General features: G+C 41.5%; 1 protein-coding gene across 1 annotated transcript; it reads left to right on the top strand.

Moving 5' to 3' along the window:
• Positions 1-539: 539 nt before the first annotated feature.
• On the top strand, positions 540-12474 carry LOC103363839 (transcription factor 12-like). Its single transcript, XM_008290775.1, has 13 exons — positions 540-681; positions 2819-2918; positions 4396-4538; positions 4619-4742; positions 4821-4891; positions 5264-5360; positions 5472-5545; positions 6988-7164; positions 7954-8071; positions 8186-8324; positions 9821-10050; positions 11043-11208; positions 11452-12474. Exons 1-12 carry the CDS (start codon positions 613-615, stop codon positions 11183-11185), a joined length of 1485 nt encoding a protein of 494 aa, XP_008288997.1. The 5' UTR covers positions 540-612; the 3' UTR covers positions 11186-11208; positions 11452-12474.
• Positions 12475-13053: the final 579 nt, after the last annotated feature.

The following is a 13053-nucleotide window of genomic DNA, read 5'->3' as shown; positions in this document are numbered from 1 at the left end:
CGTCATCGCCGCTCGCCGGTGCTGAGGAGGGATTTCTGGGTTTTACTTGCGTATGATTTTGCACAACCCGGGATGACATGGGAATACAATGAAAACCCTCCAGCTGAAACAAAACAAAACAAAACAAAAAAAAGTATAACCACATTATGATGATGCCTCCCTTTGCTCTGGTGTGGTGGTGTTTGCTCATGCATGGGTGGGGGATTCCCTGATTATTGCAAGTTTCAGTTGTTTTTATGATGTTTTTCTTGCACAACCTCCTTCACGGTCAACACACTGAACAGGAGAAAAAAAAAAGCAAGCCAATGTGTGTTTGTTCAACAGCAGCATTTCCTCTGTTAACAAAAAAAAAGAAAAGAAAGAAGGATGCTCTCAATGTTAATGTCCACTCTACAGTTATAGCACCAACCATTGGCCACCCCTCTCTGCTGCCCTGAAATGGTCCAGCCCTGATTTGCATAAGTTGTCTGCGGGTAGCTGCATGACCAGCAGGGGTAGGTTAGGAGAAGGAGTGCATGTGGTCTATATACACATGAGTAGAGACACGGACAGAGGAGCTGTGTGTGGACTGTATTGTGAAGCTTGGAGTCTTGCACTGAACCAGACAGAGTTATGTACTGTGCTCATCCTGTCTCTGGCACAGGCAACAACTCATTGATGTACTGCTACAACATGAAACCAGTGAGTACATGTTTTCTGTGTGTTTCTCTGACATGTCAGTGTGTTTGGCCATGATGATGATGCTGTTGTTTGTTTGTTTACTGGTTGAATCATATGTTCTGTATTTTTTTTGTGTGTGTGCATCATTATGGGATTGCTGGTAGAACTGGTGTAAAAGTTAACATTTTTCTAATTTCTTAAGAGTTGTTGGGGATGTTTCCTGACTTTGCGTGTAACATTTGAGAGGATGTGAGATTGTTTCACGTGTGTCAGTGAGGAATAAAAGGGAGAAGGAGCTTTATGATCTGTGAAGCTTTTTATTGAACTTGGGAGAGTTAAGTTTGTGTGACATCATGAGGTTAAAATCTCAGTGAGTTCTCCAACTGATCATTTTAATGTTTATTATAACACCATTTAAATCATAATTTATTCAAACTCCCCATGCACATTTAAAACAACATCCACATTCATTAGCTGAGTACTGTAACATGTCAACTGGCTGCTGGTTTTAGGTTGAAAAAAAAGAAACTGTTAAAATGCACCAGCGAGACTCTCGTGCTTCTTCCTGTTTGCTGAGTACCATGTAGTCAAGCCTGGCAGCAGAAAACATCTTGACATGAAGCAGATTGCTGCTATTTCTATTTGATTTAACCCCGCTATGTTGGAGCAGTCCCTCCACCACTGCAGCCATTATCAAAGGCAGCTTTGATCTCTGTGAGACTAACCATATCCAGACATCGTGGATCACAGAGGCAGAAAATTGGTTGCATGTGGCTGGAGTTGGCCATGGTGGAGCACAGGATGGGCCTTGAATAGCAAGTTGATATTTCACTCATCTAGCATCATAATGCCGTGTGCATTCACAATGGGACTGTAGCTGTTTGTCCTTTTTATTTGTGTGACTTTATGCATATTTTTTTTTAACTGAAAATAAAAGAAATTCAGCTGATATAGTGACATCAAGGACACTTAAATGAGATTGTTGTTTCGAGCAGATATTAATTTATAGTATTCCATCTTCTTTAAAAGAAGAAGAAGAAAAAAAAAGTCCTTTATCATTTGTGATTCCATGATTGATGGTTCCTAAATCAATGCTATGCTAAAAGAGGATGCCATGGTGACGGCCCCTCTCCAGCGGGGGCCAGAGAGGGCGTGCTGGGGCGGGGGTGTGACCATTATTAACGGGTCGCCTGCTATGCTGATGGTAAGAAGGACAATTGGCTTTATCCTCTGCCATATGCTGCCCATGGCGGCTCAGACGGGCCCAGTGTCGACAGGGGCTCCTCTGTTTGGCCTAGCCCACAATCACCATGGGACTCATGCCAGCCAGGGTCACGGCTGTGTGTGTGTGTGTGTGTGTGTGTGTGTGCGTGTGCTTAAATGCGTGTGGCTTTGTGCGTGCGTGCGAGTGTGCTTGCACAGGCATACTCAAGAGAGTCTTTAATAGCCTGCTTTACAGAACTTGTCGTCCGGGTAACTGACACCCCATTGATGCTGCGCAGGGAGGTTTATTTTCATTTCCTGGGGCACATCAAAGCAATCGAGAGAGGTGCAGGTGCAGCCCAGACCTCTTGGTGTGTTTGAGTGATTGAGCATGTGTTGGTGTGTTTTGTGTGCATATGCGCCGTTTGTGGTCCTGCACTTCACAATTAAAAGCAAAAAAAAAAAAAAAGAAAAAATCCACATACGCTGAAGGCATTTTTAATTCTTCGATTTGTTTGTTATTAATATTTAGTTTCCTGCTGGGGAGGATCATTAGGGTGAGACTCACTTCTCTGTTTGGCTTCTTTCTGAGGACAAATCATGAGAAAGGCTTGGAATTCAATTTTTGTTTGAGGGGGGAGAATTGTATCCCAGTCTTCTGAAGCCAGCCGAACCTGATCATGATTAGGGCAGGGATTTCTCATGGTGAATGGTTCCTAAATCCGGATGAGGAGGTGCATGGATCTGCAGCTTATGGATTATCGCAATAGCTCTAAGTGTGCATCAGCTCTCTGCTTTGTTTTCGTAATACTGTTGCTTCAGCTCGCGCTCGCAGTATTCACACGTTTGTCAGATCGCCACGACTGATACACATTCAAATTAGTGTTTGTGTACGTAACCTTGTGTTTCTCCCTTTACGTATCTTCTTTATTATTTATCTTTTTTTTTTTTTTAGGTTTATGGGCAGTCTCCCAGCACTGACAACATCAACCAGAACTCATTGTCACATCCGTCAACCAAGGCCCCCAACAATGTGTTCGCAAGCACATTCTTCGGTGAGCTCAGACCTTCCCGAATGATTATGTTTATCCATCCATAGAATATTTTTGCTTTGGTTCGGTATTCATTCGAAGCTGTCATCCCTTTACTAAGTTGGCACACAAATACAAGACATCAAGTTGGAGTTTGATTAACCACCTCCACCACATGAACACACACCAGTGGCCTGCTTTGTCTGTTTCTACATGTGCAACAGTGGTTTAGCCTTTTCCTCTATAGAGTCAGATAAATTACAGTTTTCCAATCATAATCAGTTCCAAATTTATAAGAGAGGAAATTAATTACATCAAACCAAAATGTCACTTCATGATAACAAAGACACTATCAAACAACCTACCGCCATGCTTGGGGCTGTACTCTGCTTCAAGCAGGTAAAACCTTGTGCACCATCTTAGTTTAACATGAGGACATTGTTTTTTTCTTGTCATAAAGCAAAGTGTTGGACAAATTTAAGATTCAGCCTCATGGTGGCACAATTTGAAAAGTCAAGAGGTCACCAAAATAACTGCAATTCATTTTGAGTAAGACGTTATATGTGTACCAAATTTAAAGTTGTTGGAACAGTTAATCAAAATCTCAAATGTGGACCTTGTGGTGGCATGAGAAGAAAAGTTTGACGATAGACTGGATATAAAAGATGGATGTAGCCTAAGTTTGGAATTTAGATGTAGACGTCTTGGTCTTTTAAAGCTAAACTTGGTTTGATCTGACTTGAAAACAGCCTGTACAGTAGCGCTTTCTTAATCACAGGGTAGCTCACATGCCCTACTTTGTCATCTGCTTTACTCTGACTGGGACCATAATTTGCAAATTGAACACTGTGCCTTATTAAAGGAGACTTGACCCTAAGGACTGAGACCATAATCCTATTAGGAAAATGTTTGCTGAGGTAACAAATCAAGTGAGAAATAGCGTCATTTTGTCATAGATTTCTATACGATCAGACTTCTTTGAGGAGTTGCCCCCTGCTGGTTGTTAGAAAGACTGCGGGTTTAAGCCACTTAATTTTTCAGACCAGAAGGCTGCATCCGTTCTTTGTATATAATCTGTGACTTGCAGGCTCACCAGAGTCAGTGGTATTAGTCATCCTGGAAACACCAGTCAGTATTTCTACCAATGCATGTTGTAGTTGTTTAGATATTTTGTTAGATTTTATACATTTTCTGCTACGTGAAGATTCAGAGATCACTAATACGAATTATCCTCTCGATGTCTGTACGTAATTTCACGGCAAATTGAGATTAAAAAGAACAAGTTTACATATTATAAAGAGCCAAACTTGGCACGTTCTAAAATTCCCATAAACATTGTCACATCAGAGACATTAATTGGTGTTGTCCACCCATTTCCTGTTTTTAGCTTTAATTCAATCTGTGAAACTCTGTGATTGGACTTCATTGTTTTCATAGAGGCCACCGGGCTGTTTGAGATGCTGTTCCAGTGCTGACTATAACATATCGTTATTCATTTTAGAGGGGATGAGCAATTCACCTGACATCTGGAATGCTGTAAACGGGCTGAACCAGCAGGGCTATGAAGGTGCGCTGGGAGCAGCCACAACCCACCAAACACAGCCGGCCAGCTACAGCAGCCTGCAGCCGACACACAGTCACCTGGTGAGATTTACCTCCAGGTTGTTGGATGTTGAGCTGTCTGACCCTCTTTGGTTTTAACCGTGTGCCTGCGTCTCGTTCAGGATTACTCTCCGCATTCGGTGATGGCTGCTGACATGAACAGGGGTCTTCCGCCCATGTCCACCTTTCATCGCAACAACACAGTAGCTCGCACCCCGTCAATCAACACCTCAGAGAACTCTGCAGGTGAGGAAAAGTGCATTTTTTCTCTGATTTGATTGCTACTTTTTCTACATTCTTTTAATAAATGTTTTTTTTATTCAGTCTCAGGGAGCCAAGGAAATGTGTCAGGAGCATCACAGACAGGCGACACCTTGGGCAAAGCTCTGGCCTCTGTAAGTAGGCACCACCTCAATCCCATTAGACCCGTTCATCTCTGCCCCGTTATGTTCAAACAGCCAGGTCAGAGCATAAAACCAAGTCCTGAGAGCCCCAGTGGTATAATGCAAAGCTTCCTCCCGGCTAGCAACAGATCAGTGCATATTAAAGAAGGACTACTTTCGTGCTGCAAGACTTTTTATTGGCTGCTGACTAGTAAAATGACCAGAATTGATGAGTTTAGTTCAGCTTACGAGCCCGCTCCAAAGGTTGTGGCAGCAGCTGTAAAACCCTGCACAGAAATGACAAGTTGTGCTTTTAAAATGATCCATGCCCCGGTCTCACTGCTCCCACTCTTCCTCTCTCTCCCTCTCGCTGTCTGCTATCAGATTTATTCCCCCGATCACACCAGCAGCAGCTTCCCCTCCAGCTCGTCCACACCGGTGAGGTCTCCGTCTCCGCTGCCGAACGCAGCTGAACCTGCAGGTACATTGAAACAAAAGCCTGCAGCCTGGTGATGCATTACTGAAATATGATTTTAATTCCTGTATATTCCTGTGTCTTCATGTCCTGTTTTGGTTGTTTTTGTCCTCTCAGGTACCAATATGTGGCCCCGCAGCTCCGTTCCGGCACCGGTGTCGCCACATTATGAGTCTTCACTTATATCACTGGTAAAGAGCTGATCTGATGTGTTTACAAGTTTAGATTATTTATTGTAACATATCAAGCCAATACATGTGTGGATATATAAAAATAAAAACATATTTGAAAAAAATTAAATTCAAGAGAGTTTGCATAAAATCAAATAAATACATTTTAGTAACAAGATGGACTGGTGACCTGTCCAGAGTGTCCCCTGCCTTCACCCTAAGTCAGCTGGGATAGACTCCAGCCCCCCATGACCCTTGTGAGGATGAAGCGGTGTATAGATAATGGATGGATGGATTTTAGTAACAAACATCCAGCAGAAACCAAAACTGGGTGAAAACTGAAAAAGCAAACAACACACAAATCTTAAGCAATAAAGAAATAAATAACTTCTATTATGCAATAATATTTCTACTTGTACTAAACCTTTGGTTCACTTTTACACATAATCTATAGCTTTACATAGTATAGTAGCATTTTTTTTTCTATTTAAGTACTTTGAGAACAAAAACATCAACAACAACAGCAAAAAAGAGTCATTTTCTTTAAATATGAACACATACTTGACCAATAAAGCTTATTTTGATTCAGAATATTTGGGAAATAAGCTTATTTTACTTGAGCTGAGATCAATAGCAGTATTGTCTCTGTCCATTAAAATTGCAGCTACAGCATCTTAGCTTAGCTTAGCATAAGCAGAAAATCTGGCTTTGTCCAAAGGTAACAAAATATGACAATCAGAACCTCTAATGCTCACTACGTAAAAAGTTATGGTTTGTTTATTTAACAGGGTGACCAAACATCCTGTTTTCCTCAGACATGTCCTGTTTTCACATCCTGTCCTGGCTGTCCTGGTTGTTTTTTAAAAAGTGATGAAAATGTCCTGGTCCTGCCCTGGAGGAGGCATACTTTAAATGTATTGAAATGATAAGGCATCTTTGAGTAAACTTCAAGTATCATTTGAGTATCTCAAGGCTGGGTTGAGTGTCCTGGTTTTGGGTCATGACCATATGGTCACCCTATATTTAATCCATACAAAATCTGAAGTCTAAAAACCCCAAATGTAGTTTTAGAGTGTTTTTGTTCCGTTCACTGTCACAAAACAGATCAACAGTAGGTGTTTCCTTGTTTCCAGTCATGTGCTAAGCTAAGCTAAGCTAAGCTAATCAACTGTTGAGTGTAGCTTCATATTTAACAATCATAAATCATAGTTGCATTGATTTTGTCAATTAGTGAATACGCCCATTGCCATTAATATTCAACTATTACTAGAACATTTCTGTAATTTATGTTAAAACTTAGACTTGGCAATCTCACTCTAAACTGAATTCAAACTGCTAAAATTTCCTTTTTTTTTTTTTTTTTTGGAGGGAAAAGATTAGCTTTACTCTTCATTGTGATCTTATCTTTCAAAGACTGTCTTATCTTTAGCCTGTGTCTCAGGACTGTTTCCTGCTGTTTCCAGTCTCAGGTGGAGGACCGCCTGGACAGACTGGACGATGTGATCCACGTCCTGAGGAACCACGCTGTGGGTCCTACAGCCGCTCTGCCCCCCGACATCCACGGTCTGCTGAACCAGACCCACCACGGCCACCCGGGCTCTGCCAGCACTCTGCCACTCTCCTGTCACCCTCCAGCCATGGTTAACAACCATTACTTTGAAGTATTTAAAGCAGGACAGGCCAGTGTGTATGGAAATTCCATGTTGCGTGTGTGTGAGTGCGTGCTGGTATTCAATTTCAGGAATTTTCCACCCGCTACGTCTGCATGTTGTCCCCATGTAAAGGTGGTTGTCCTTGAAATCGGAAACTGAGCACAATGGGAGAGCGCTGCGATGTGTCGTCCTTGCATGGGAAACGTACAGTATGTGCGGACTCTAATTCCACTGTGGGGCGATGGGGGACGGCGGCGTCGTGCACTCCCATCCAAGCGTGTTTCCCTTCGAGCAGACCAGGGGATTTTAGCCCAGCTGGAGTGGAAGTACATGCAGGGGCACGGGGTTTTTAGTTTAATCCTTTGAGGGGGAGGGGGGTATTAAATTCTCACACTTTTATTTTTTTTCCAAAGGATGCTGTCAGTTAGGAGCGAATCATTCCTGAAGAGAATTAGGGGTATGTTTAGGGAGTATGTAGTAGTTTTAAGAGACGGATTAAGATTGTCTGAGATTAAATTAATTCTGTAGAGCGAGAGATCTGCTCGGGGTCACTTCGGAAATGAGAGGGCAGATGTTGGTTTTGTGACTCACTTGTTAGTGGATGCAAGAGCTGGATATTGTATGTGACCGACTGTCTTAGGAAGATTTATGGAGCCACATGATCATTAATGCTCCACATTATAGGATCCTCATCTGCTGAATTCTCCAACGTGGGCTGTTGAATGCATGAATATTACCTTTTTTTTTTACTCATGCAGTTCTTTGTTTGTCATAAAGGTTGAAGCTGTCAGTATGAACAACAACCACTCGGCCTTCCAGAGTCGCACACAAAATGGCCACCCGTACCCGGCCAGACAGAGGGCCACGCTGCAGCCGGCGCAAGGAGGAGGCAGAGGTGAGTTATCCCTCTCATCTATCACCGGATTCGTGTGTTTCACCTCCTCTGCCTGCGCTCTTGAAGCCTTTCCAGCTATAATATGATTTTATATTCGCTGTGATCTCTCCACAGGTGGTCTGGGAGTTCAGGGTAATCTGGAGCTTAAGATGGAAAGCGTGGAAAGGGAGGAGATGATGCACACAAATCACGGTCACAGCTCCGACAGCCAGAGATCAGATGAGGAGAGCGAACACAAAACACAAGGAGACAGGTAAACAGCCCCGCAATGGAAAAGGAAACTGTTAGAAAAATAACTATTTTGTGCCCCAGACTCCTGAATCTGAACAGCCAGGCCTGTATGTAGAGATGTTTGTGGGCTGCATGATTAATGATCTACAATAAAAATATGAATTAAGGCGAACAAATAAAAGAATGCATTGTGACTAATGTGATTAATAGAGGAAAATAAACACAAATGACAGTTGGTTCACTGTTTATTTAATGTCACTACGCTACACACGATCAAATAAAAGTCCCTGGCCTCGAAAGCAAGAAGAAGAAGAGAAACCTTCTTGCCTTTTGGTTGCACTAATTTAAAACACTGTGAGCCCCCCGCTGTGAAGGACAGCTGTGTCGAGTTGAGCCTGTTTAGCTCTGCCTCATATTTCTTCTTGGTGTTGCTTTAAGTTGCAATGAATTAGATGAACAAAGAACAAAGAAGAATAAGAACAGCTACCAGGACGCACGCTTTGTGATAAAGACGTCAGTGACACAAAGATGTATTTTGGTTGTGGGGTTATATCAAGAAAAAAAAACAAAAGACAAAGCAGACCATAATAAGTCATCACCCCAGTAGCCATTAAGAGTGAAACACAGTTCATGCCGAGCTTTTCTTCTCTTGCATTATTTGCGGCTTCTTTGATCTGATGATTTATTTTTCTTGATTAATCATTCAACCTATAAAATGTAGAATGTCATGAACCCAAAGGCATTTAAATGTGAAAAAAAAAGAAAGAAATGGAGCAAATTATCACTGATGAGAAATTGCAAACAGGGAATGTTTGGTATTTTTTTGCACCATTCTTCATTCATACTGTTGCAGATTTATCTTCAGTTGGCCAAATTAATCTACTAAGTGTTTCAAGTCAGTCACTGGAAATGTATAAAGTCGGAGATTTACAACCAAACTGTGCGTCTTGAAAAGCTCACAGCGTCGAGTACATGTCCTGGTGTCTCTGCCCACAGAGGTCACTTCGGGCCAAACTTCTTCTTGACATCAGCTCTGATGTCTGAGTGCATGTTTTCTTTTTATTTAGATCCATAATCTAGTTGAGGGATATCAGTACTGACGTATGTGGATGACCTCCAGCAACAATTTTCTTTTGGGCATTGCTTGTTTTGTTTTTTTTATTCAAACCAAATGATAAAATAACAGAAAAGAAAGCAGGAAAATTGTGCAAATGTGGGACTAGGAGTGGACATTGACTGAGGATGGATTTTCTAAAAAAAATAAAAAAGTGGTTTTAAACACAAATGCTCCGATGGGAGATTGTTAATCATGGGTCTGATTACATGAGCCGTCGCCTGTGTTTCATGTAAAACAGTTTTTGCAGAACAAATGAGAGTCAGATGACCTCAGGAGACTGAACAAGATCATCTTTGCTCATCAACCAGCAGAGGGCAGAGAAATCCACAGTATAACTTTCCACAGTCTGCCTCCCTTCACTTTGGACATCAGTTTTAAATCTGCACGTTTTAATGTTGTAGCATCCATGAGGACGAGGACCTGAGTCCGGAGCAGAAGGCCGAGCGCGAGCGGGAGAGGAGGATGGCCAACAATGCCCGCGAACGTCTGCGTGTTCGGGACATCAACGAGGCCTTCAAGGAGCTCGGTCACATGTGTCAGCTGCACCTGAAGAGCGAGAAGCCGCAGACCAAACTGCTGGTGCTGCACCAGGCTGTGGCGGTGATCCTCAGCCTGGAACAGCAAGTCAGAGGTCAGTGCATCTTTGCTGCAGGGAGGTGCTGCTGTTCTCCTCTCTGAAGATCCCACCACACTGGGAAGGGATGACACCTCTTTGACACTTTAGAATAAATGAAGACAACTAGACATGCTTTAATGCTTTTAATTTATAAAAAGAAATACCCTTCAATTATTTTTAGTCATGCCTTTTTTGCATTCATTTTGTTGAACTCATGTATTCAGTTTTGACCACATGAGGGCAGCACAGTAAGCTGCAAACAAAGCAGACGTTCTCACTTTATAGAACTGAGATGGTGAAGCTGATAGCAGTTGCAGATGATGAGGATCATTAGCATTCACTCAGGGTTGTGCTTCGACCCACCTGAGAAAAAATGCGTCCAGAGTCACCCCCCTTTTTGCTCTGTTTTTGGTCTCCACCAAATTACCTTAAGGAATTTATGTGGCTCATTAGCTGCTAAATGCTCTGCCGATCACTTTGTCTGCCATTTAGTGAGTCTTTGAGGTTTTTCAGCTGCCTGCTGTGGCCAAAAAAAAAACAACACTGATGTGGTACAAGATAGTCAAACAAAATAAAAGATGCTCAAATGCTCCACAGCACTATGAGAACTGTAGAATCTGGTAAAAGTTCTATAATGTAAAAATGCACCACGAATGACATCTCCTGCATAGCATCTTGTCTTTTGAGTCATTGCTAAGGTTAAAATATGAGTATTTTTTTAACATATCACATTAAAAGCCCTGTGAGGAGAACTGGACTATTTCTTACTTGTCTTGGCTGACAGCAGTTTATTTAATTTGCCATTGACCAATAATGTCAGCAAAGGCGTCATCCAAAGCGGAAAAGGTATTTTTGAGAAGTTTCCCACAACTGAAAAGTCTGAGAGAGCCTGACACATGGGAGTGATTAACAGTAATATCCATTTACCACCAGATGTCTCAATTTCTTCATTTCATCACATTAATTGGCTGATTTGTTACTGAACGGTTATCGTTTGATTCCCCCAGAGAGGAACCTGAACCCGAAGGCGGCGTGTCTGCGGAGGAGAGAGGAGGAGAAGGCGTCGGCCGTCATGACCGATCCTCAGTCCATGCATCTCGCTTTCCATCCCAGTCTGACAGACCCGGCAAACCCCATGGGCCACCTCTGAGCACCCGATAGTGACCACATCAAGTATTTAACATTAACTTATGCAGTTTTACATCACTGACAAACAAACTGATACATGCATGCTACGGGATTTTCAGGACACAAAAACAAATTCTAAAAAAAAAATCTAACCACAATCTAAACTGGTGGATATTTCTATTTAAAACAAAAAATAAATATATTTAGATGAAGTTCTTCAAAAATCCATTTATAATATTTGTATAAAATTGTCATTATTTGTGATGCCAGTGTGTCTTTGACGTCCAGATGTTGAATGAAGAGCATCCCAGGAGCATCCAGCTGTTCTGGGTGTCCAGCGTTTCTTCTGAATTTGGACCGGAGCGGAGAGGTCGTCCTCTCTCGTTAGAAAGTGTGATGCAGTTGAACAATCATCTCCTCGCTTCCCCAGCCGGACTTCTAACTTTGTGCCTGAACTTTACTTGTAAGAGACAAATGCATTGTAAGCTGCAGATGTTTTGTATATATTTTGTATATTTATTGATGATCCTTCTGTTGGAATATATCTGAACGGGTGAAACCCAGTAGTGACGAGGCGCCGTCTGCAGTTTGATATGTTTCTGACTGACTTTTAAAGTGTATCACTATCTTCCACCGAGCTCAGAGGACTTGACATTCCCATATTTGTGTTTCAGACAGCAGATTTCATTTGACCTGTGTGTTGCGTGTGTGTACGGGTGGAGGTTGTGTGTGAATATTGCAGAGGTTTGACCATTCTGTGAATGAACAGACCTCCAAGAATGTTCTTTAACATGCGGGCATCATCTGTTATTTGTAAATTTGTCCTAATAAGTTTGTGTTATTGCACTGTTAACAGGATTACACTTACTGAAACACTGGTGGACAGAATCCCTCCTCTTCTCAGTGTAATCATTGCTCTTCACATGTAGTCAGACAAGCTCTTTGCATGTTTGAGTTTTTAATAGAACTTTTCAGTTTTCTAAGTTATGTAAGTTATCTTTTATACAAATATTGTAAAATCCATCATGTCTCTGTTTGCTTTTGTCACTGATTTTACACAGGAAGAACATTTTAGTGCAGTTTACTAGATGTAGCTCAAATTTCATGCTCTGAGCAATACAGTGTTACAGAATAATTGATGTCTTGTTTACTTATCACACCAACGAACAGATGATACTAAAAAAAAAACAACCCAGAAATAATCTGAAATACTCCTATCATAACATGTACAGTATGTGTACAGTTTGAAGTAGCCTACAGGCATGTGTCAAAAATAATAATGTAGCAATAAATGTCATTTTTCAAATCGTTTGAGTCTGATTGGTTTGTTATGTAGAAGCTTAAAATACACTCACATCTATCATCTATCTACAGTATACTAACATGCCAAGTCTCAGTTTGACTATTTCCTCATGTTAACAAACATTTTTTAACATAAAATCTATATTGAAAATAAAATCTCCCAACATGGAAACTCAAAACAGTGAATGTAGCTGTGATCACTGAAACAAAACTGAGTACATCTTTGATTTTCAGATCATCTTAAATGCATCAACATGGTCAGGAAGTTCCCTGTAAACACCAGAACACTCAGTTTTACACTTTTTGACTTTTAAATTTTCTACATCGTGGCTCTAAATGAAAAAGAACTGACAGAGGCTCTAAAAAAAATCTGATTGTGAGACCTCACAAAGATGGGAAAAGATACAGGAAGATTGATGGTCAGGAGATATAGTACAAGAGATAGAACCACTAACCAGAACCGCAGTGGCTGTCTTTCTGAAACGACACTGGGAAAAGTGCACTGCCTGCATCTAGCTTTGAAAAACAGACAGGCAAGTGCTTCAGACTTGGTACAACGGTTATCAATGGAAAAGTGGAGTTTCTGTT

Source organism: Stegastes partitus, unplaced genomic scaffold (assembly GCF_000690725.1).
Source record: "Stegastes partitus isolate 25-593 unplaced genomic scaffold, Stegastes_partitus-1.0.2 Scaffold694, whole genome shotgun sequence".
Taxonomy (NCBI): Eukaryota; Metazoa; Chordata; class Actinopteri; family Pomacentridae; genus Stegastes; species Stegastes partitus.
This window is presented reverse-complemented; position numbering and strand designations above follow the sequence as displayed.

Bases quoted from the DNA above. Each gene is read 5' to 3' on its own strand.
- LOC103363839 (XM_008290775.1), top strand. From the start codon at position 613: ATGTACTGTGCTCATCCTGTCTCTGGCACAGGCAACAACTCATTGATG. The intron at 4,892-5,263 runs GTAAGTAGGCAC...GTCTGCTATCAG, and splicing joins TGGGCAAAGCTCTGGCCTCT to ATTTATTCCCCCGATCACAC. The intron at 8,072-8,185 runs GTGAGTTATCCC...ATCTCTCCACAG, and splicing joins GGCGCAAGGAGGAGGCAGAG to GTGGTCTGGGAGTTCAGGGT.